Genomic DNA, 26,577 nt, shown 5'->3' on the forward strand with positions numbered 1-26,577 from the left:
TTGTTTGTTTAATCTATGGAAGCACCTCAGGGCTTAGTGCTGAGGTTAATTTTGAAAGAGGTATTTCATAGCTTGTTTTATAGCTATACTTTCTAACTTGGGAGGCTGTCCTTGCCCTAATCCCCAAATGCAGACGTGTACACTGCAGAGAAGATTGTCAAGGCTAGACAATGTTTTATGCCTGCCATTTGAATGCTTTTGAAAATGACAAAGGATACTAACGGCCTTGTTTCTAAGCCACTTAGAAGTTTTATTTACTATTAAGTGGTATACTTATTTTGTCAAGTAAAAATAATTAAATACATAAATTGTTTAGAAATGGTTTAGGCATGTCCAACACGTAGATCGTGATCTACGGGTAGATCACGGGGGTGTCCTAGGTAGATCGCGGTATGAAGTTTAGTGACTGCCTTTGGTTAACCCCCCCCCCCCAAAAAAAAAACCTCAACAGCTCCTGGCCTTAGCTGTCAACCCTCCCTGCTATTCCACACTGCTATATACATAGCTGTCAACCCTCCCTGCTGTTTCCCAATGCTATAATAAGGGAATTTCCCACAAAAAAGGGGAAAGGTTTGACAGCTAAGCCACTTCCGCACATAGTAAGGAGAGGGGGTTGCAGGCATGCACAAGCGCTTCACGTGTTCAGGGGATGGCTGCCATCCCCTGGGATTATTGGCTGAGCCCTGGGCACGGTGCCTACCCAGACTGACCAATCAGGTCAGACGGTGGGCGTGGCCTGCTACATTTAAGCGGGCACGTGGCCAGGGCTCAGCCTCTCACTTCCTGGCAATGAACTATCATCACAGCTCGTCTTTTTATGCTGTGAGTAGATCGCAGTCTTTTGAGTGTTGGGTGTGCCCACCAGATTCCAATTCTCTATGGCAAGATCACAACCAAGTACCCCATGTTCATTGCTAAATGGTTTTATAATTATGAGTCAAACAACATACAGATTATTAACCAAATCAGCAGTTAGCTCCCGGCAAGTTACATTTAGTTTCAAAGCGCCATGATTCTAAATGTGTGTTCCTGAACATGCACTGCTAAGCATCCAATGGGGAGCGCTGCCACTGCAGAATTAGAAAGGAAGCTTATGTTCAAACAAAGCAGCCAGGACTGCTAATCAGTTCTCCCAGTCCAAAGAACGTAAACACACACATGATGCTTAATAATTTGGTTTCTTTCTGTCCAAGTCCCCAAGAAATCTGTGATTCTGAATTCTTAAAGCCTTTTACTATGGATTTGTTGAATTGTGTACAGATTTGAAGGTTTCATAATCTTCAAGCAGGAGGATTAATCAGTTAATACCTAGCATAAAATGTTCTACAAAAAAAGTATAAAAATACAACCATGGCAATATATGTAAAGGCTTTAATCAAAATAGAGGATGAATAAGCCCGAGTTTTTCCACCATGCCAGATGATTTACTGAATAAATAAAGTCTAAATACCCGTGACATTGGGAGCTGCTAGGGCTAAGGCTAACACAACTACATCTAGCAATAATTTAAGCAAAATGCTCTTGAAAAGCTATTATTCAAGAGGCTCAGTCTGTAATTGCTCCTCGCCCAACAGATAAATATGAGTAAGTAGAATTACAAAATATAAAAAGCCCCACACTCTTTGTTTTAAATAGCTCTATGAAATTATGCATCACATATTATATATATATATATATATATATATATATATATATATATATATATAAAGCTAGTGTTCAGCATGTATTTTATACAAGCCACACACCACTTGCTGTCTTATTTAACAAAATTATGAGAACAATCATAGAAACCAAAACAAATCATACCAATTAAATTATTCAAGTTAACAATTTAAAATCAACTACCTCCATTTTCACTTAGCTAGAAAAAGACCTTTCACTGCAATTCACAGCAAAACACATTTTTTATATATTTATAGAATGAAGCAAACATAATAATCATTCATCATAATAGAGTTTAGAAACATAACTTAAATATCCAAATATATTTCCAAGCCTTTAGAACTTCACTGTTTGAAAACCCAACTGGAAACTGCTTAAGAGACCCTGGCTACATTTGGGCATCTTCATAAACGATCTAGAGTTAGAGTTAGTATGTGTTCAGTGAGATGGCCAAGTTTGCAGATGATACCAAAGTGTTCAGAGTAGTTGCAACAAAAAGGGACTGTGCAGAGCTCCAAAAGGATAATTCCAAACTAGATGAATGGGCATCAAAACGGCAAATGCCATATTCAAGGAGAGGGAATGGCCAATCCTAACTTTACATATGCTAATGGGGGTCTAAGCTGGTGATTGAGATCTTGGGGATGTGAATAGCTTGATGAATAGTTGACCCAATGTGTGACATCGGCAAATAGTTAGCCATGTTTTATATACATTTTTTTTATTAAAAAAAAAAACTTTGATGGCATTTAAATTTTGTGTCAGGGTTTTTTTTGTATTTTTTAAAAAAGAAATGCCATAAATGTCCTTGAAAGAGACAGAAACAATATTTAAGTAAGAGGCTTTCAATGAAATATGCTTCTTGTTTGCCCTGACAGACAAGAGAAAACAGAATGTAAAAAAACAGAATGACATTAAATGATCAACTACAAAAAAGCCTCTAATTATTATTGTAGTTGAAATTGTTACAGCCAGTCCATCTTCCAAAACAGTTCATACTCATTAAATCTTGATGTGCTGTCAAGACTAAAAATATTGTTATTGTACACTTAACCCTTAGTGGAGAGAAAGCGGCTCTGAGGAAACAAATCTTTTGGGAGGTTTCTTTCTCTCTCTTTTTAATATCAATCCTGTACTCTGGATTATGCCTTCCAGGGCAGAGAAACATACAGAAAGGAAAAGACAGATTTATTTATTTATTTATTTATTTATTTATTTTCTATAGCACCATTCATCCAAGGATCAAAGGGCAGTTTACAATTTTAAAAAACACAAAAATATGGCTGCACGCCACCCCCATCCTTGAGTGGTGTGAGATTCTACGGGTTCTTCCTTTGAAATGAGGGACAGTGGAGACTCTCGTGTCTTTGTGATATATGGTTTATATACCACTTATATACAACCTGAGCCTATGATGGAGTGGTTCACAGCATTCACACTCCAAAAGAGTCTGGCTTCTCCCATAGCCACAGCCTTGTTGTTGTTGTTTAGTCGTTTACTCGTGTCTGACTCTTCGTGACCCCATGGACCAGAGCACGCCGGGCACTCCTGTCTTCCACTGCCTCCCACAGTTTGGTCAGACTCATGTTGGTAGCTTCGAGAACACTGTCCAACCATCTCATCCTCTGTCGTCCCCTTCTCCTTGTGCCCTCAATCTTTCTCAACATCAGGGTCTTTTCCAAGGAGTCTTCTCTTCTCATGAGGTAGCCAAAGTATTGGAGCCTTTAGAGTGGTGGCCCAATATCCTCTTATCAGTTCTGTTCCTTCAGTCCTGCTATTATGTTAATTCAATACATGACGGCAGCTACTAATTTGTTGGGATACTAGTTTAATGATGGGGTGACAAAAAATGCTGTTTATATTTGCCTACTCTAGTGCCCTCCCTGGAGTGCTAGGTTAATCAGACAATCCCAGGCTTTCTCATAACTATTTTACTGGTAATTCCTGGTTCCTGTTTGTGAACTATTGTACTTGGAAGGTGATACATAAAAGCATTAAATAAACCAATATTGCATGTGCCCCAGGAACAAGGGTGATTCTTGCATCTGTGCGAGGATACATGTGCCTGACTTCAATGCTGTCCTCTTCTGGTCTCACAACATAAAATCTTAGCTTTATTTCAGTTTGTTTTTTTATTATGGTCCCAGTCCTGACTTCCATTTACTGAAGTGCCTTGATTTCAGGCCTTTTCCTAGAGCCAGATGACTGTATCTTTGAAATAATTTAAGCCTGTTATGAACACCACCCTCCTTGCCTTATTCCAATGTTCCTAGCAATATTGAACTTCGAAACTATGTTTTAATACTCAGTGGCTCAGGAACTGTGGGTATGAAACTACCAACCCACAGTACATAATGCCCTGTGATCATTTGACATAGGCAACATTTGCACTATTGTGTATAAAATAATTTTAGATTGCTTTCTTCTGTGTGTATACACACACACACACACACACACACACACACACTAGAAATAGGAGATTTGGCACCTAGTTACTACAGTGATCAGCACTTCTGAAATGCCTCAGATAGATGGAGTCTTAGATAGGGAATGACATCCTCTGTAGAAGGATGTAGAAAAGATACATTTGTGTTTCAAAGAGCTGCTCATACCGATTAAATCATACTTGACAACTTATCAAAAATATGCTGCTATGGGGTGTCATTTATTTCTCTGCTCTATACAATTCTCTTCTTCCTTTCTGTCTCCAAAGGATTTTACAGAACCTAGATGGCAAAAGAACTGCCATAAATATTCTAGAAGTGTAAGAACGAGGAGATATAATTCCAGCTGAAATATTGTCCGATCATTTGGGTGTTTCCACTGAAGAAATCATGTTGTGACAGGGCCAGCGTACTGAACCCCTTCCTAAATTATATGATTTATTCTAATTATTTGCATTAATTGCAACTGTGATGTAAGTTTAACAAATGCTGTCTTGATGCCTATAAAAAGTACTAAGCACTTAAACAAACAGAAAATTTGCAGCTTGTGATTACAGTAGTAGACCTCAGTGGTCAAGAGTCATTACTTAACTAAATATATATACTGGCCTTTCAGCCAAGGTCTTGAAGGTGGTTTATGATTAAAAATACTAGAAGAAGAAGAAGAAGAAGAAGAACAAGAAGAAGAAGAAGAAGAAGAAGAAGAAGAAGAAGAAGAAGAAGAAGAAGAACAACAACAACAACAACAACAACAACAACAACAACAACGTTGTTTCTAGCAGTTGGTAGCTGTTCTAGATGCTAACCTTCAACTTCTTCAACAGTGAGAATTTCAACACTTTTTCTTCCTCCTTTGCAGAATAACAGTAGTTGTATACAACAAAGATGGAAAAAGAGGATCTAATTTTTTTGTTTGTTTTCTTCACATATTGAGTTATGAAGAAGAATATGCCATAAAGGTGTGTATTTTGACAAAGTTAGCATCTTTTTAAAATTGCTATAATGTTTTGTACAATGCATGCAAACAAATGTATCCATGGAAGCAACATTTGATATGCACAGCTTTACAAAAATGAAATGATAAAATGCAAAGGGAGAGTTTAAAACAAAGTAACACAGAGAACTAGGTTTGAAGGTAACACCAACGAAAGCTAAGATACTAAAATATTTTACAAAACCATAAATTTGCAAGAATTATCAAGCTCAACCCTATTCCTCTAAATATGAATAATCCTCAACCAACACATATCCCTAAAGACCTCTGTGTGGGGTAGGTCCATAATGTAACATTTTGGAGAGCCCACCCACCCCCCTTTTTTTTTGCTCCCTTCCAGAGTTGCTCCTTTAGCTAGAATATGTTTTCAGATACAGTAGTTCATTTCAGTCTGTAAGACAGAAATCCATTTTGGAGATACATTTTTATATACTAAAAAGCATTGACCTCAGTATACCCTGCAGCACAAAGATACAATAACATTCCAGGAAGCTTCTCTCACCTTATCATCCTTCTAACTGTTAAGAGTCCATTCTTCCTTCTAGGTTACATTAAGTAAATTTCAGGAACAGAAAAAAATTATCCAGTCTACACAATTTTGACAATAAGCAGCATTCCACTCTGACAAAATTATGGAATGAGTTGCAGAACGCTGAACAATTTATACAGTATAAGCCTTGAAAGGAAGTCTTAACTTTCCAGTCCTTCATTCTTTTCTCCAATAAAACAAGAGGGAGATGTACAAGAAATAAAATAAAAATCTCCATATCACTAGATCTCATTTAGTAATTATACATTGGGTGAGTTTGCTGCAGAACAATCTGGTTTAATAAAAGCAGGTATACAGATGCACACCCAACTCTTCTAAAACCTGCTCTCCCTTTTAACTACAGTATCTTGTGAACCTACGTACATTCAGCTTTCTTCCATGCATCTTAAATAAAAACCAGTACAGCAGCTAAAGGTGTATGCTTTGAACCAGATGTCCCCAATTCCAGTATTTCCTGAGCTATGCATATGCCAGGTACCCTTAGTCTCTCACTCTCCTGCCTATCGTGCAATAGTCATATAAGGATTACTAAGAACTGATTCGACCTTCTATAACTACTAAAAGCTCTTGTTGTTGTTCAGTCGTTCAGTCGTGTCCGACTCTTCGTGACCCCATGGACCAGAGTACGCCAGGCACGCCTATCCTTCACTGCCTCTCGCAGTTTGGCCAAACTCATGTTAGTAGCTTCGAGAACACTGTCCAACCATCTCATCCTCTGTCGTCCCCTTCTCCTTGTGCCCTCCATCTTTCCCAACATCAGGGTCTTTTCCAGGGAGTCTTCTCTTCTCATGAGGTGGCCAAAGTACTGGAGCCTCAACTTCAGGATCTGTCCTTCTAGTGAGCACTCAGGGCTGATTTCTTTGAGAATGGATAGGTTTGATCTTCTTGCAGTCTAAAAGCTCTATATAGATGCAAAGTATTAACATTCCCCCTTTATCTTCCTTTACAACAATTAATGTCACATAAGAAAGCTAGCTCAGTGACAAAAACAGCAAGTCAGAACATTGATAGCACAGCAGCAGCAGAAATTTAAAGAGGAAAACAAGTTAAGTTTTAGAATTGTGTTTAAGCTCTGCTCTAAGTAGTGATGAGCAAGCTTTCAGAAACATTTTTCAAAAGAAATAATAATAATAATGAGTAATTTCCTCTCAGAAGCAAGTGTGAAATACATATTCTCCAATTTCCATTTCAAACATCAATGCTTCTGGGTGGAAACTCTTACCCCTTCTTCATGGGCTGAAAAGGGTAAAAACAAACACATGGAAAATTAAAGCAAAACATTATAGTACTTTAAAAAAAAGTATTTTCAAAAGCTGTGCATAATTGGACTGTGGTGATTTGAAGTGCTTAGGCTGGTCAAGCTCTGGTATTACATATTTTAGGATTTTGGAAGTTTCCTCATACCAAATCAGACCATTGGTACATATGGATCAGTACTGTCTAGAGATGGAAGAGCTAGCTCATGGGTGATATATACCAAAACCTAAAAGGTTTTAGGCAATCCTCACAGACACCCTCCCCCCTCCCCACATTGACCAGACATTTACTGATGTGTCTGCTGTCTACCCTGGATTTTTTGTCCCCAAACATTGCCATGAGCTGCTTGTTTCCTCTGATATTGTTTTCCCATGTGTAAGTAAACATCCTGCTGATGTCAGGTGAACCACTTCTTGCTGATGTACTATGGAGAGAAATGATCTCGCATTATCCAGGTAGTATTTACAGTAGATTTTTGTTTGTTTGTTTACAAGGTGGTATGTAGACATTAATCAGCATTAAACATACTTTCAAAATTATAACCCAAACAGCTGTTGCATATGGGTTACATGGAATTATGGCTGTTATAGTTGCATTAAAGTTTATGGAGATGAAACATGCTAGACCCCCACTGGCCCTACCACCTTTCGTTGAGGGAGTGGCTGTCAATGAATGACATTTGTATCCGTTAAGCATTGTAGAGTCATTGTGCCATGTTTCTTGTAGCAGAATAATATCAAATTGCTCAAAATAGTTCATCAGCTGTTTATTATTCTGCTGTGAATGCCAACCTGCTATGTTCCATGACATCAGGTTTAGCCCCAATTCCTTGACTGTCAATTGTTTCACCAATGTTTTGTTGTCCATGCTGTTGTATTTGGATCAACCTGGACTGTAACTTAGCTAGTTTGGTGAGAATGTCACTTTGCTCTTTATCTGGTAGGTTAATAAAATTACTCAGCAAATCCTCTTCTTCTGGGACTGTCCAGTCTGCTAAATCTAGAGGGAAATTTTTATTCGGAACTGCAGTAGATTGATTAGGCCTCTTGAATTTTCCTTGCATAATCTCTGGAGTTGCTGATAGCAATTCTTCCCATTGACTGTGATCTTCTTTGACAATAGGACAAATGTCAGCTTTAGTTGGGATGACTTTGTTCCTCCTGTTCACCCTTTTGGGTACAAACAAAGGAGGACTCCTTTCCTGGCTAAATGAGCCTTCTTTTTCATGATTATAGCTGGAATGATTGTAACTCACTTGGGATTGTTTGTTTAATCAAAAAGGACACTCTGCACATGTGCAATCATCATTTACAGATGAGCTGAAGAACATTTGAAGACCTGAGCATTATAAGCTAAGGGGGGGAAATCACTTATTTCAAACAAAGTAATATCAAAGTTTAAGACATCACTAAGCGTACATTGAAAGTTTGCTGTTATAATGACAAAAAAGCACAACAGTATCAATGTGACAATTTTACAGTGGCCATGTGTTTCATTTGTCTAAGTCTAGTTTATCATAGAGTCTCTCTCTCTCTCCCTCCCTCTCTCTCTCTCTCTCTCTCTCTCTGTGTGTGTGTGCATAAAGTATTACAACCAGGGTCACATTTCATACTTAAGAGAAGAGTTAGCACAGAATTAACAGCTCTTTACTGTACCATTTTTGTCTAGAGGCGGTTTCCTATGATATCAGTGCAACGGCACATCTGCTTATATTTGGATCTCCGTATCCTGGCAACAGAAAAATACACCCTCCTCCTGCTTCCCCACTGAAGCATGTTAAATTACAGAAGTCTGTAAAAGCATGGGATCTACAATTATTCCGCACTTCAGATTTCCCCCTTTTCTCAATAGTAATTAAATGTTCAAACACATCTGACTATTTTTATTTCAGTAGAAATGAAGTAATTCAGGCTCCTTTAAACCACTTTGTAAATTTCTGCTTTTGTGTAACATGCATGGAGGAGGCAAGAACCAGCTCAGGTTCGCTACCCTGATGTTTTGTTGTATTTCAGCTTTTTAAAATGTTAACTGGAGCCATAAATATTAATATGCACATGTAAGCATGGAACTCCCACATTCTACAGCAATTCTAAGTTTGAATAAAATTCCACTAAATGTAGAATTCAAAATAAGTGAGCTTCTGTTATCTGCCCGGAAGCTTGCATCCATTGTCAGGTTATTAAGTCCAGAGAATTAAAGCATACAACAATGAATGCAGGATTTTGCATTTGAATCAGCAACTAGGTATGTTTTCTCAGAGGTGCTGCCACTCAGTGGCAAAGGCTGTTTCTGGACCTACCGGTAAGCTAGGGATACTTGGCTTTAACCATGGTTTGTTGGTGAAGATAACATTCCATTTGCAGATGATCAAACAAAACTCAGCTTGTTGTTGTTGTTGTTTTACTAGTACTGGCTTGTCGTTCTCCTGCCTCCTCTTCAAATCTGTCTGCTATACCAAAGTGCTTTGCAACAGACAAAAACTATCCAAGTGTCATCACATTTCTGGCTCTCTTGCCATTAGCCAGCTGCAAAAGGCGGGGAAGAGAACATGAACACACTCCCCCCCCCCCCCGCTTCAAGACCTTCATCTACTTTCAGCAAACCCTGGACACCTCTCACAATCCTAAATGTTCTCTTTGTTTACCATTTCCTTCCAATTCTTCCAAACAAAAATCCTTCCTGTTTTGGCCACTTTTTTCCAGTGCTAAAACCTTTTCCAGCACCAACGTTTTTGTTGACAATAAGCAGAACAATGGTTTTAAGCAAAACTTAAGTTTTTCAGAAAAGGGTGTGGATAGATTGTTGCAGAAAGTGAGTGGTTGGGACCCATTTTTTAAAACATTTTGTGCATTTGTTGGTAGAGCATGATTAGGACTGACAAGCACTCCAGTATGGCTCGGAAGATGATTTCACAAGGCTCCTGCATAAATAGTCAGCCATAGTGGAAAGCATGTCAGCAAGGAGGTGAAGGAAAAGAAGCCTATTATCAAGCAGAGGGAAGGATGCAGTGGTCTGAGAAGCAACAGGGAACACCCTAGTTTTACAAACAGTTTCATCATTTAACTACTCTTCCCTCCAATCTAGCCTGGTTGGTGACAGAGGAAAACCAAGTTTGGATCTCATGAAAACCACAGTTAACACAAGCAAAGTTTCACAATCCAATGTCCAACCTTGGTTGCAGATTGTGGTTTGCTATCTGTGTTTCTGTGACAACTGTGGCATAATAAGTATGTGTTTAAATGGGACAGAACAGGTATATGAATAACCACATGGGAAACTGGTTCTGTCTGCAAACACCCCCTGCTCTGTAGATCCTTATTTTTTCTGATTCCTTCTAAACACAAACACAAACCTGAAAAGGGAACAAAAACAACAGCGTAATGTAAAACCCTCAAACAAAAATACTGCCTCTCTTGTGGCTTTTGAACTATTTCAGTCAGAAATATTTTCTAAGCATTGCATTTTGCAGTTCTGAGACGCTAGTAATTTGCTGATCAAATTAGGTAAACACATGACATGCCTTCAATGAAAAGCAATGTTTCAAGAGTGCAAATAAGCCGTTGAGCATCTCCATGTGTAAAACAGAGCTTTCCAACAGAGCAGCAGTTGAAAAGTTCAAAGTCAAAGCAAGACTTTTCTTACTAGAAATCAGAGGTACTTTTATTGTTTTAAAACAATTTATTTTATTTTTTAAAAATACTTTTTATTCGTTTTTAAGAAAAGAAACATAAAAACATAAAAGCAAACAAAACACAAATATTTCTTATATAATCATAACCTTAACATTGTAGGGTGACTTCCCCCAGTCTCCCCCATCTGAATTTCATTACTAAACATTTTAGACAGTTCTCAAATAAAAAGGAAAATACAAAAGATTAAAATATTCAATCTATAAAACTTAAACTAAATTCTAAATTCTAAAATTCTGAAAGCCTATATTAACTTCCCTAAGATACATTAAATATTGCAATATTTCTTCAAACACAATTTAAATTTCTTCCAATTTTGTTCCACCGTCTCTTCTGATTGTTCGCGGATCCTCCCAGTCATTTCGGCAAGTTCCATCAAGTCCATCATCTTGATCTGCCAATCATCTATGGTAGGTATATCTTGAGTTTTCCACTTCTTGGCTAGTAGTAGCTTCGTTTTAAAACAATTTAAGTTAAAAAAACATTTCATCAATAGTGAAGACTCTCTATTAATTTACTACATTCATTTAACTTAAGCTTCCATTGATTTTCTTTTGATTAGACAATGAAGTCCCAAAGAGTTGTATTACACTACGGAGAACCGTTCAAATAATTACCTCTAGCCAGAAGAAATATTCATTCATCAGGGTCAGAATATATTAAAATATTATACGATATTGATTCATCTTTGCTTCCCAACTTTCACCTTTCTTAACAAAGGTGGCTTAGGAGGTGGAGATAGAAAGTATTATAATAAGAATACAAACAACAGAGTTCTCTACTAGGATCAGTACTATTTAACCACAGTCCAGGGCAGTGTTAAGGAACCCCTTTCAACCCAAGGGAGGCATTTCTGGGCAAAGGACACATGCAGAGGCATAAATAGGCAGAGCCTGGGGGAGAGTTCTCATTCCCCCCCCCACCTTAGTTTTAAATTTGGACTGATTAATTAGCTTGACTTCTTTTTCACACAAAAATCCACATAGAACGAATTCAATCATTGTTTCATCTACAGCTGCATTGGAATATGATTTTCTTCAGAAATTATTTCTTCACTCAAACATTAACCTGATGGTTCATGTTACAGGTGGGTAGCCATGTTGGTCTGCCATAGTCAAAATAAAAAATTCTTTCCAGTAGCACCTTAGAGACCAACTAAGTTTGTGCTTGGTATGAGCTTTCGTGTGCATGCACACCTCTTCAGATACACTGAAACAGAAGTCACCAGATCCTTAAATATAGTGAGGGAGTGGGGGAGGGGTATTACTCAGAAGGGTGGTGGGAATGGGTGATCAGCTGATAGGTGTGGAAAACCTGTTGACAACGGCTGCAATTCATGTCAATTGAATAGCACCTGCCCTGTAATTCAACTGTTATAGCCTTCCAGGCATGGAGGCTGCATCTTGGCTTATCTATATACTTTTGTCAAGGGAGCATAGGATTGGGAGAAGAGCGTGCAAAACTAAGTGCTGGGGATGCAGTCACTATCAGCACAAGTGCTGCACAAGCATACTGGCCAAGTATGACCCCCTTTACAGTATCCTACAGGATAAATCCAACTAAGTAATACACCAAGTAAACTGACTGAAATCAGTTGAAACTTGACTAACTTAAGTCTATTGATTTCAGTGCATTTAAGTCTTAGTTGGATAGAACCCTAACAGTCTTTCAAGGCAGCTGTAACTAGTATAGTCAAAACAATCCAGAAGTGGTCACAATTTAAGATTCTATTTCTAAATATAGAGTTGTCCCCATGTGCCAGGACTGAATCTAGCCTTGCTAGAAACCACACAAATAACAAGTTTTCACATGGCAGTTAAAAATGCCAAGTAATTTATCAGATTGGGCTGATACAATGGCTCTTTTTCCTGTCTTGGGCTGAATCTACACACAGGGAAAATGCTATAAAGTAGATCATTATAAGAAAAGAAAAGAAACCCCTATGTAAAATCACATAGACAAAGTTTTTTTTTTTTTTTTGCTCTACAGCACCATCTGTTGTATCTTTTCAATGGAGTTACAACGATATAACTGACAGAATATATAGCCTTTGAATCTAGAATCTAAATATCAACAGTATTCTTTACAAATCTCCTTGCATTTTGCCATAACAAACAGACCAATAAGTTAATGTTATTAGAGATACACTCACACACAACTTTATTTCTAGCTATAATTCTAGAATAATGCCTAGAAGGCAGGCAAACTATGCTAACAAAAGCTGCAATTTTGAATAAAACATGCAAGCATAATTAATGTTGACATATTGAAAGGGACATCTATTTAACACTGGTTAAATTATTTTCTTGCTTACAGATAACAAAAGAACAGATGTTGGAACAGTAAGATTGTCATAATGTGACATTGCTGGAATACTTTTTATATGCAAGAAGTTTCATGTGGCTGAGGGCAGCTCCAAAGGCGTGACACTACAAGCCTTTATGCATAGACAGTGCAACTCATTTGACTACACATCTGTAGCAATAAAGAGATCAGGACTCACTCATCCACCAAGACAGACAGAACATTTGCCTTAGGCATGGCTCCTGCAATGGGTGCTCAGCAGTCAGTTGATGGGCCATTGTTCAGACAAAGTTAAAATATATTCTGACTGCTTGGCACCATATAAATCTTCAGCTACTTCCAACTTGGCACACAAGCAGCTTTCCCCATGCCCTTCTTTTGCCAGCAAATGCTCAGATTGCATCACTGTTTGCTTTTTATACAATGATAGTGTTTGTGCATGCGTGCAAACACACACATGGTAGTCAACAATTGCTGGAGCCTCAAGCAAATCCAAAAAAGAGGCAATTCCCAGGCTCCAGTGACTTGACCACAGACTCAGTCCTTAGACACCTCCTAATATGCTTTTCTCAGAGCGCACATCTTCAAACGCCACTCAGTAGAAAAAGCCAGTGGATGCAGACAAAGGTAGCAACCCTTTTATGGAACAGGAGGAGGGGCTTACATTTTGACTGCCTAACTCAGAGACAAAGCTCTGCCAGTTGCTCCAAGATAACTACAGTACTGAGATAGCTTGCATTTTCTGCTTCAGTTCTAGGATCAGTGAATCCAATCTGAAACCAGCATCTTGGTCCTAATCCAAGGTCCTGGCCTTGCCTTACTTTCCCATTTGTTCCAAAGCCCCATATCTACAAATCACTACATGGCTTGATCCTTGGTTTTCTCTTGGTGGTGAACAGCACTATGTACTCAGGATAGCAATTCCTGTATCTGATGAAGTGTACTGTAGTCTATGAAAGATTATAAAAGGCTATAATAGACTTGTGGATTTTTTTTTAAGATACTTTAAGACTCTTTGTTTTATTGTTGCAAGAAATGAACATGACCACCCCTCTGGAAATTACCTTCACGTGGAATTTTACCTTTATCCTTTATTCAATCCATTCAACTGCTTCTGCGTAACACAAACATATCCAACCAGTTACATCAACTGGCTGTCTTGTGGGGTCTGCCAGAATGAGTTTCAACCACATTCTGCATGTGGTGAAACAGCCACATTGTGAGCAACACAAACATTTCGAGTAAGGATTGAGGGGGATATCTGTGGTAACTTTTGTTTTCAGGGATTGTTGTTTCTTGCAAGCATAAGGTACTTCACAATTGCATATCACATGCAGTTCTTTGGGGGGGGGAACTCCATAAACCTCTTTGCAAAATAAATTAAGGAAAGAAAGTTGCAAGACCCAGAAGCCAAATGATTTGCATTCTATGCCTCACTGTACTTCAAACAATGTTGCTGAAAGTCTAAGCACAGAGACAATCAGCCCTCTATGTTTCATGGTAATGGGCCACCCCATATTCAGCTACATAGCAATACAAGCAGCAATAACAAAGAGTAGACAATTTTGCAGTGCTGTAGACTCTACTCAGACACCTATGTCAGTATCTATTTCAATCTCTCCCCAAACACACCTTTTACCATCTGAGCAGGCACCTGCATGTTTAGCCACAGGGTTGAACAGCAAGGCATGATGTCAGTCCATGGATTGCACATTATTAGGTGCTTGCCCCATGATTGCTAATCTGGCTGAACATTTAGATAACCCTAGAGGTATGCATACTCTAAAAACCCATCCAGGAATCCAAGCACCAAAGAAACTCAAATTGCTGCAAGCAGCCTCTAAACATAATTGCAAGTCAGCTTTGCTTTTTGAATGTTCATGAGACTGTTTTTCTGCACAGATTTACAGCAACAGAAAACAACCCTGCAAGATCTCAAAATCCCAGAGATTTGGCATGCCTTTACTAGGAACTGGCTCTGGTGTGGTAGGCCCTGCGTTGTGGCACTCCTTGCCAACGGAGGAGTTGGTAGGAGACATCCCTGCTTGCTTTCAGACATCTCTAAAAACTGCATTATTCAGAAAGACCTTCTAAACCTGAAATTCTTTGACAACCTGCTTTTACTCAAGTGTTTGCCATTTTTACTCTAGTATTGCGTGCATATTTAAATAACAAATAAATAAATAAAACAATCACACCCAGATCAACCATACAAAGCTGTGGTTAAGAAAACTCCCCAGTTAACCACGTAATCCAAGCACACAAAACCATAGATGGATTATCCTCCAGATATTGCTCCTTTCATAATAGTTGCTGAAACATCCAGCATGACATAAGTTAAAGAGCGGAGATTGTGCAGCATCTGATTTTCACTCCTGTCAATCAAGAACTCTTTACACTAACAGACAGCAGCCTGGAAACCACATCCACATATGCTCCAGGGGCATGGATGTAAATACCATGACCACATGGACAGGCTCAATCAGGCTTCTCCTCCTCACATAATCGGAACTCCGCTAGAAGGAAAATACATTTATTCACCAACAAGCCGCTTTAAACATATGATTATAACCACAGAGAGTCTGCTCTGATACTGCTGGGAGCACACATGTAAATACGCCTCAGTCAGCAGTAAAAAAAAAAAAAAAAAAAAAAAAAAACAAAAAAAAAACCAGCAAGAAAAATAACAGCACTCAGATTTCAAAAGAATATGCCATGATTTACTGACAAATGCCTTGGAATGTAATAACACTGCATATATATGGTAAAACTAGGGGCAATCTTTTCATTGGCAAAATGAGACTCCTTCACATGTTGCCTGCTATTCCACAACGAGCCATCAAATTGTAACTTTAAAACTTCCCCCCTAACTTTAAGCATCATTTGTCACTGCAGCAACGCCAAAGGCGCTTTCGTGGCCACCCAAAATGCCTCTCTCTGAGGGAAGACTCTCTAGGTCCAGCCTATGGTGAGGCGGAGAGGAAGAAGACAGGGGTGAAGCACCTCACTAGGTGCAGCTGCTACACTAAAGCTGCAGCAGCAAAAACTGAAGGGGAGGGGGCACTGCTGTCATCGTGATGGAAAAATGAGAGATGTCAGTAGTAAGAGACACAAAGGAGTGGGGTGGCCCTTGGTAAAATCTAATTTATTGACCAATCGCTGCCTTTTACTGGGCCCACAGGATTGTTTTTGTTTTGTTTTTGTTTTGTTTTTTTGGCCTACAGGACTGTTGTATTTGTTTTAATAATTCTCCATAAATGAAAGCATAAGAAGGACTTAACCAAAACTCAGTGACATTTGCCTCTAGGATAACACTTTCACTCAGCATGCCAATAAAAAGAAAGTTGTGAGGCAGCTGGCATACAGAAGTAAATAATCAAATATTTCTAACTACTTTTAACTAAAAGCCTGAAATTTTTGTGTTCTTCTAGGGAACGCTAGCTTCAATAATGAATCTTTAGAGCTTTGTGTACAACAATCCAAGGAATCCAATCCCAGCAAAGGAATTTTTAGCTGATAAAAATGTGATACATGAATTTTAAATCTGAAAGCAAAGCTTACAATTCAGTAAACTTATGTAGCAGTAGGGGATGGGGGGAGAAATTAGATTCAGTTCACCTTTAAAGGTGCACCACCTTAGTTCACACTTACTGAAATACAGGCATTCTTCAAAATCCACACTTTTCCTAATTTTCAAGTGCCGTTCTCCAACCAAGTAATGTGTACAAAAATACATATATTGGGGTACAGTGTTCTTACAAATGCATATATTGATGAAGGTATGGAACTGCATTTTTGTATGTTAGGGGAAATTGCTATGCAAAACTGAGTATATTGAGCAAAACTGCATACAAACATATGATTGCTAGAAGAAATCTGCACTAAAATCCTGCTAGGTTTTCTTGAGGACTTTTAAAAAAATTATACTTATGTAGAAATGTGTAGAAATGAACTTAAGATTGGAAAAATGAGAGAAAGAAGACAAAACTGACAGATCCCTGCCACCCGCTGTAGGATTAATCAAATGTAAAACACATATACTCTTAAATCCTTCTGAGATTCCCATGACAAACTCTCCAAGTGTCACTATTTTTCAAGGATGTCCCTGATTTGGAGAAGCTATCCTGGTTTCTGATTTGATCCCGGAAATGTCCCACTTTTCCTTAGGATGCCCCTATTTTCAATGGAGAAATGTTGGTGAGTATGGCGTAATCCAGCCTCAGAGCCGTGTGAAGGCAATCCTGTATAGGGAAGTTGTTTTAATATTTAATGTTTTATTATGTTTTTATATACGTTGGAAGCAGCCCAGAGTGGCTGGAGCAACCCAATAAGATGTGTGGGGTATAAATAATAAAATTATCATTATAGAATGGGACGTCCCTATTTCCATTGGAGAAACATTGGAGGGTATGCTATGAATGCAACTTGATCCAGTAATCTGCTTCAGATATTTCTGTCAATATTTATAGACCGCCCTTTCATATGGTGGCTCCCAAAAACATTAAAACAAAACACTTGATGCTAAGTGCATAAAAGGAATTTCCTTGTGCAGATAATTTCCCCCATTCACTTCTATGAAAAAATCTACCTAACGAAAACGAACCTATGCAAGCAGCCATTGCTATCATAATTAGCATGGACTTTCACACATGCATAAGGCACCTGAGTGCATGTAACTCTTTGGAACAGGACATCTACCGACAAAGGCTAATATTTCAGAATAAACTCTTGTATGTCCCTAAGGCAGATAGACACGAGAGCTGGTTTGCAATACAGTTGTACCTCCATTTACATAACCCTCTGGTTATGTAAACTTCGGGATATGTGCACACGCAGCAAACCAAGAAGTTTTTTACCGGGTTTTACTGCTTTTGCATATGCACAGAAGTGATCCTCAGGTTGCGGAAACCTTGGGATCCAACTGGACCTCTGGAACAGATCCCATCCACAACCAGAGGTACCACTGTACCCAATTTTAACCAGGTTCCCTTCAGTTTGCATTCATTTCAGTTTGAATTTATAACCATCGTTCATCGTGTAACTGCTCTAAATTGTTGACAAATAGTATCAAGTTGTTCTTTAACTTTCCTTCTCCCTGTTGCAGGATAAGCCTATTTTCATAGAGTGTAGTATTAAAAATCCTCTGTCATTCCTGCTTTAGTCCTACATGTTGGTAGAACTGATGGTGGGAGAAATGAACATTTGAAGTGGTACCTTGAAATTAATGTAATACTTTCTGTCTTAAATGCAGAGTTGGGTTGGAGTGGGAACATCTCCTTTCAGAAGGCGGCTTTTGATCCAGGAGAACAGAGGTCCTCAAATGAATCACTTGAAAATTGCTGAATGCCTTGATAGAACACTTAACTTTTTTCTGGCTGTTGTAGCAATTGCAATGCACTGCACTATATGATGTATGAGTTTTAACTGTGCTTTTTTTCAGACACACCACAAATCCATGGTACCTTTGAAGCAGAGAATCCCACTGGCTGAAGGCAGGAAGAATCAATTTTTGCTGTTTTTCTCTGCAACCTTTCTGAGGGTCTTACAGAACTCCAGACTAAATTTTCAGAGGGTGCAACGGGCTGCAGGGGAAAATGGCAAAAGTTACCTCTTCCACCATAGGAAGAAACACTTGCATCCAAACATGGAGTAAAGAATTCAACAAGCTGTAAACCAAGGAATACTGACCATCTTGTCTTATATCCAAAAGATATGCTTTCCCCATTTTCTCCAGAAGATATATAAATTAGAACAAAAAGAGGAAGCAAGTATATTAAGACTTCTATTAGCATTCAGTGGTTACCTGCTAACTTGCTTTTCAGAAAGTTAACAATATTATTCCATCAGTACTAGAACACTTTCAACCGAGTGATCATTTAACAGTCAGTTCATGGGTTGCATTAGATCAGAAAACCTTTAATTTGATTCCCAGCCAAGGTTTACTCAACCATAAAGAAAGATGGAATATAACAAAAACACTGAAAAAAAATTCTATAATGGATTGGCCACCTGCCTGAAAGAGTGCAAAAGCAGCTATGTTTTCTATGAGATTTATATTAAAACTTGCATGAGCCTTTGTGAGACTACTTCTTTCCTCATATCTGCTTTACAAAAAAATGTTGATTTTAAAAACATGAACTTTTTACTTTTTTGAAAGATGGAATCCACCTTCTCAAGGAATACTCAAATCATGGCAGTTTGTGTAATTCATAAGAATTACTGATGCATCATGTTATGACTACAAGCCTTAGCCTTTTTTAAAAAACAAAATTCTCATTTTTCTGAACAAATGCATGGTATTAGAGGTATAACTGTGTAGATTTGAGGATTGTTTTTTTATATATAGATGAGCCATTCCTGAAATCATCTGAATGAAGTTCTGTATTGTCCAGCATTTGACATGTGTTATGAAAATATAGGAAACTGCCTTATACAAAGTCCGTTTAATTCAGTGTTGTCTCTACTGACAGGACTGGCTCTCCAAGGTTCAAGAGAGGAACCTTTCCCAGTAGCTATTAATGCTGGTGATTGAACCTGGCACACAACTTACCCATCAAAGTATGTGCTCTACCACCCAAACGTACCTCTTAAATTATCAAGGCAAATAAACACCAAGTTTCCGTATGGTGTATAATGACATGACTTCCCAATGCATTCTGAAACATTTACTGCCAAACATACTTCTCTGTCTACAGTTGCACACGGTGCTGACCTTGGGTCCTAAGACTCAGGTTTCAGAGGGTTGTCTTTGGCCCTCCTGAATAAATGGCCTGCCCAGCACCCGGGGAGACTGAATCAGCTCCTTATTCCCAACAATTCCATTTTCTAACACATTCACACTCACACTGTGCTGGTCCAAGACATTTTGGAGTCTGAAGTGTTCAATTGTTCTACTCTGTTAGGGCCGACACTAGAAAAGGCCTTGATGAACTTGACACCAGTTCCTGCCTTCATCTACCCTTCCATCATGGCGCTCTGTGGCAGGGCAAATCCTGCAAACACATATATCAGGTGAAGAGTGAGAACCATATTTAAGCTTTCCCTTCCTCTCATCAATTTCCACAGCACTGATTGCCGGTTATTACTGGCCATCTATTAAACCATTTATTAGATCTTCAGAACTGCCTAGAGCTGCTTCCTTTAAAAGAAAATCAGTTATATTCACATACACAAGAATCACACTAGGTAGTGGAGAGAGGAATAGAAATTTTCCGGTGTTCTATGCCCTTTTAATATGTGGGTTTTTGTTGGGGGGTGGGGTGGGTTATTGGGTTGTCTTTATTTTGATTATATATTTTGTGGTTTTGTATTTTGATTTTGTTCTGTGAACCGCCCTGAGACCTCCGGGTATAGGGCAGTATATAAATTCAATAAATAATAATAATAATGTTATGGCAGCTGTTTGGAAACTGTACTGGGGAAGACATAATATCTCCTCAATAGAAGTTTTATCTAGGTGAAAGGTATCCAGACTGCCCAACAAAACAAACAATAATTATGCTTTGATGGACCCCAAGAGTCATTGCATAGCTTTAGCTTGTTCCAGTTCAAACATGTTGTCGCTTTCAGTCATTACAAATTAGCCCTTCATTCAATTAGATCGTAACCACCATTGGCAAAAATGTTCATTCACATTGCAGTGCCTCTTTGCCAATTTCTCTTCTACACCCATAAACATAAATGGTATAAAATACATTCCAAGGTAGTTCAAGGATTGTATACAAAATATACTTTATACAGAACCATTACTTTTATTGTTGATTGTATGGACTTAAGCACCAAAGATACAGATTTCTCTGACTGGCCAGCTGGTTGGCACCATTACCACCTGTTAACAAAAGACTTTGGGGTTTGGCCTTTGCACTTTCGGCTATGGCCTCCTTCACAGTTTGTGTGTTTGTGTCTGCAGGTGTGCACGCACACACAGAGAGAGACGCAACTACATATAGAGAATGGGATCTCAGAATTCCAACTTGCAACAGAAATCTCTGGACTCTTTCAAAATCTTTACAAGTCCTAATACATCACTATTTTCCATCACACGAAAAAGGGAGTATCATGATGAGTAAAGAAATATTGAGCATATCCCAAATATTTCCTTTGTGCCAAAGTCATATCTAGTTTCAGTATAAAGCATTATCAGATTTATTTCCCTTATTTTATGAAGTATGAAAAATTCTTGCTTCCCAATAAGGTTTTCCGTGTTCCATTGTTCTACTCAACTAATGTCATCCTGCCCTGGCAGCAAGCAGCAATAATACTAACCTTCTAAGGCCTGCTGAGATTTTGTGATTACTTCCCAAGACATTGTTTGACGCTGCCATTCAGTTTAAAACATTATGTTGGGGCGGGGGCGGGGGTGTCTATCCAGCCAAAGAGCACGAGGGATCCTTTCTACCTTGATTTAAGCTGCTTAAAAACACACACATTCATGTCAGCTGTACTGCAATAGTCTGTAATTGGGATTCCAACAACCCCACTGTGTTCTCTCAGAATTAACAGCCCTGTCAAGATAGTGAAATGTTCCAAAGGTCAATTTATGATTATTCTTCCCTTAGCCTTGAACACCCTTTCTGCAAAGAAAAGCACAGCTTCCAGGGCAAAGATAATATATATTAGCACTGTGATAAGCTTCTAGCCACTTGTAGAATTTTAAATTTCACATGGCCTCTCTCTTATCTCTTTCGGAAGGGGAACACATTCATATAAATATATAAGGCACAGTCCCTTGAGATAACAGTTACAGCCTAAGCATGCAGTTTGCTGTCTGTTATATGTTCTCATGTAGAGCAGGGAAATATTAAAAGTGGTTATATAAAAGAAATTGCTGCTTTACTGGGCACACTAGAACCAGGTTGTAAATTCAATCTTCTGATTGATCCTAAATCAGTACCTCCAAAATATAGAATTATTAAAAAGGAACTAGCATTTTCAACATATGCATTTCCACTGTGCCAATTTCTACACCTTGAAGTCTGAAAGCCTGAAGAACGCTGGTCTGTGTTGTAATAATGGACATTATAGATTTGGAAGGTACCAGAAAGCCAGTTGCTAAAAGTCAACAACTGCACATAATGCTTAATATTGATGCAGAGAAGAATGAGCATCAGCCACAACTACACACCAACTCAAGTTTTCTGATATCATCTGATTCCCTCAACATATTACCCCTGATTGAGAGTTCCTGGTAGCTAGGGGAATTGACAAAAAGGTCCATAGTCATAGGTGGAGAAAGAAAAACATTCTTGATCACAGCTGATAACACAAAATAACCAGATCAAGTAATGAATATATCATTAAATGTTACTTTCACTCCACTAAGGTTCTTTGCTCCTAGGGCAACTTGTTTCCAAACAGTATATTCTTAATACTGTAAAACCCTTCTTGGCTGCATATTTAATACAGCAAAGGCTGGTTGGATGTTCAACACTGATGGCACATCCAATGGTCATTTGACCCACATGATCAGCACTGCTGACAGGTACTATCCCAATGCTCTAGAACATAGCCACAGTGGCAGATGAAACACTACCATAGATTATCAACATTATATTATTTATTTAAGTATTAATTCCATTTATCTATTGCCTACTGTCCTCAGATCTCAAAGCCATTTACCAGGAGGAAAATCAAACTGAAGTACATAAATGTACAATAATCACAATTTCACTTGAGCAAAATGCAAATACATAAATACACATTATCCACATTCATAATCATAACCATATCTATACAACTAAGATCAGACAAAATTACTATGCAGAATGACACAAAAACCAAACCAAAACAATATTTCAGCCCACATACACTCACTACACATGAGTGTATTCCTGCAAAGGATCACTGCCAAACATTCACAGACTGTGCAGCACTAATGGGCCAATGAACCACAAAATACTTCCCTCCCACCTCTCACCTGGGACAGGTTCAGTTTGGGACCAGTGCAGGCCCTTTGTATAAGGGGTATAAAACTACTACTATCAAATAACTCCCAACAACACAATTGTACCACATGGTACTGAACAAAACCCACCTACAATTGTGGACCATTTCACTTCCATGACAGTACAGCAGACAACACATAGTGGTACTCTAAACGTATTGAGCAGCAGTTGTGACTTGCATTTCCCTTTCTGTATACAATACTTGTACCTCAGAAGAAATAGTGACTGCATTGCTGTGAATCCTATTCACATGTTCCTCATTTGGTGAACAGAAGCTGAATTTGCTACATGCAAGTCTGTGCAGTTATGTTTCCAGAAGACAATTAAATAAATTAAGAGGCTTACAGTAACACCATGAACTTTACCTGTAGCGGAAACTGGGTGTGTAAGAACAGAAAAACCAGTAGCATGGGAATCTTTAGTGTAGGAAGGGTATGGAATGTAGCAAGGAACTTATTTATTAGCAACATCTGTGAATACCATGTAGCCATGAGTTGGTATATACCGTACATTAAAACTTTATATATTATGACTGGGCTGATTAGTGATGCCATCTGTATTTGAAAGCTACAATTATACATGTTTTACAGGGTTTTAAGTCCAGAAGTCTCATTCAGATGTTCTTTGTTGTGTTGTAGTGAAGGACACCTGTGGAGAGATCCTATCTAATGTCCCCAAAACACGTTCCTTCCAGTACAAAGCTAACAGAAAAAGGATGTCATCATAAAACAGTCAAGCCAACTCAGGTGGTAGTCATTCAGCAAAAGGCTAAGAAAAACAGTTGGATGCAAAGTGAACTTTTCCTTTCAAAATTAATCCCCTTTGACCACCTTCAAAATCAAAACTTAAGCTTAGTGAGCAGGAGGTGGCAACTGTTTATCAAAACTTGTTTATTAAAGTGTGTTACATTGTTCCCCATCAGAGAAAAGGAGGAGGGAAGAAGAAGCAAAGAACACAGATAAAATAAAAAGGAGATCTCATGTGGGTGTTAGTACATAAGACCTTCGCTGAATCAGACCAAAGGCCCATCTACTCCAGCAGCCCATTTCCCACAATTGTCCATCTGCTAGGCTTGCAAGACACAAGGGTAAGAGATAATAATAATAATTTATTATTTGTACCCCCACCCATCTGGCTGGGTCTCCCCAGCCACTCTGGGCGGCTTCCAACAAATATTAAAATACATTAAAATATCACAGATTAAAAGCTTCCCTTGTCTCACTATTGTTCCCCAATGATTGATATACAGAGCACTGTACCACTGATTCTGGGGGCAGCATATAACCATAATGACTAGCAGTGTTTCATAGTACAGCTCTCCACTGATAGCCTTAGTGGCCACTAAGCTGTCAGACAAATGTTTACATGACTTCCAAAGCAAGCAGCTTCCCAGGTATCACAATATTTCATTGGTTTTAATTGTACTGTTGTTGTTTGCCTTTTGGCACAGGCCAATATCCTCATCGCATGACTCAGGACTGGTTCTGTCCATGGTATTGTATCAAATCTCAGTGTATTGCTCTCAAACTATAAGTCTAATTAAACTTTAAATCAAAGGTTCATTGCATGGTTTCCACATTTGCCTTCAAGCTGGTCAATACTCCTTTTTCTTCCTAACAAATTTCTTACTTTAGAGCAAAACCAGACAGCTATAATTACTACTTCTTTTTGGAACTGTCATAGTATCTGCCAGCTCCTAGCAAGAAGTAACATTTCTAAAGCATGTGGGAATGTTGCAAGTTAGGCAAGTGCTCCTACCAATAATTGCCTCTTTCTCATACACCTTTCCAGGTGATTCCAGCCTTTTGTCTGAAGCCAACCTTGCCTCCAAAAACTCTGATCTGTCAGTTGTCTAGTCACAGGGGGCAGCAGCATCCATCACTGTGCCAACTCTCCTGTCCATCTGCTCAATGTACCATTATCCTTTTGCCTAGTCTAGCTAAGTCTGTATCCTCTCCACCAACAAAACTAAATCAAGCATACAACTCAAAAGATGTTTCTACCTACCACCATCACCTGTGTGCCACTCTACTCAGCAGCTACTTTTGCCTGTTTTGTCTACCTTTCCTCCTACTTCTAGGCCGCTAGGAGCTATTTTGAAACCTGTAGACCTTTCAAAGCTTTTCTTCTGGCAGAGTGCCTTCGAACACACCTTTCAACGCAATGCATCCAACACACACTATACAACAGGCACAAAGTTAACACAATGCCGCGAGCTTCGACACAGCCACAATTTGCAACCTGTTATAGATTTCAGCTGAATCGGAAAGGTGGTGAGCCAGGGCTTGGGTAAAGTGCTTAAAGGGAACGATCCTCTTTCCCCCCGTTTGCGGGAAAGGCAGCCACGCCATAGCAGGAGTAGGGGAGTGGTGTGTGTTTAACAGCACAATCCTCCACATGTTGACTCATATCCAAGTCTCGCTGGGCTCAGTGTGACTTACTCCTTAGTTGTTAGGCTTGCCGCCTATAAAGGTGGCTGAAACGAGTTTAACAGGTGATGGGCTTCCATTGTCTCTCCGCTTATGCGCGCAGGAATTCTTTCTAACACAGACAAAATCGGTTGGGGGCAGCGACAGCTATTCCCGAGGGGCTTCTTCCCACTAAACAGACTGCAACCCTATAAACGCCCTCAACTGGGAGTCCTGCGCCTCTGAAATCTGCTGGATCTACTCCCGAGTAAACGCGGACAGGGATCGGGCCGCACCGCCCAGGAGCGCGATGATTGCCTCCACCTCGGCAGGCAGGCAGGCAAGCAAGCGGGCAAACACGCACGGGAGGCAAACAATAGTCGAGAGCAGCAGCAGCAGCAGCAGCTCCATCCAAGCGCGGCTGCTGCTGCTGCGCCTGCTGCTGCCAGCAGCCGAGGAGCCGCCGAGCCATTCCCGCACACCCACCCGCCCGACCCCCCACGCTGCCTGCCAAAGCACCGCCGCAGGAACGACAGCGGGCTGCTCGCTCGCAGCGCCGCCTTGACCAGGCGACCCCCACCTCCAACTCCGCCGCCCAGGCGCTGGCAGACAAGAGCGAGAAAAGGGGGGAACAAAGCGCGCGCGCCAGGCGCCACTCACCCCGAGCTTCCTGCTGCGGATTTTCACATAGCCCTGCTTGACTATGTCGTTAAAGTTGGAGGCCATGGCCGGGGCGAGCCGGCTGCGGCGTCCCAGCTCCGTGCGCGGGGTCGTCTCCTCTCTTGCCGCCTTCTCCTCGTCCTCGTCGTCGTCCTCCTCCTCCCTCCAGCTGCTGCTGCAGAGCGCCTTTGGCCGCCGGCTCGCCAGGAGCCTCTGACATCCAGGCGGCACTGGCGGCAGAGCGGCTCCTTTTGCGCGTGCCGGGCACGCCGTGGCCCAGCGCAGCCCGCCCCCTCCCTCCTGCGGGGCGCCACGCGCAGCCCGAGAACGGCGAGGAGCGGGCGGCTCTTTCTACCGAAGCGCTAGCAGACGGGGAGAGGCTCTTGCCGCGCCGTTGCCTGGAGCAGCCAGGGAGAGAGGACTGCTGCTGCCGCCGCCGCCGCCGCCGCTGCCGCTTCCCTGGCTCTTCCGCCAGCTCTCTCCCCCTCCCTGGCTATTGCTTCTCTGCCGGCACCCGGAGGCTGTGGAGCTGCTCGCGCCGCCGCGCCATCCCCCCTACAGCGCGAGCGGGGAGGGGGAGGGGTTCCGCGCGCTCCCTTCCTCTTGCTCCCGCCTCACACCTCAGCTCCCCAACAACGCCAGACGAGGCGGGCGAGCGGGCTGGC

General features: G+C 40.1%; 1 protein-coding gene across 1 annotated transcript in view; it reads right to left on the reverse strand.

Annotated features, from left to right (window-relative positions):
- Positions 1 to 26,269, reverse strand: part of DOK6 (docking protein 6) — a 159,835-nt gene extending 133,566 nt beyond the window's left edge. Inside the window, exon 1 of the mRNA XM_033154821.1 lies at positions 25,913 to 26,269. Coding sequence (XP_033010712.1) covers positions 25,913 to 25,978 — 66 coding nt within the window. The 5' untranslated portion in view covers positions 25,979 to 26,269. The remainder of the gene's footprint in view (positions 1 to 25,912) is intronic.
- Positions 26,270 to 26,577: the final 308 nt, after the last annotated feature.

Source organism: Lacerta agilis, chromosome 7 (genome assembly GCF_009819535.1).
Source record: "Lacerta agilis isolate rLacAgi1 chromosome 7, rLacAgi1.pri, whole genome shotgun sequence".
NCBI classification, from domain to species: Eukaryota; Metazoa; Chordata; class Lepidosauria; order Squamata; family Lacertidae; genus Lacerta; species Lacerta agilis.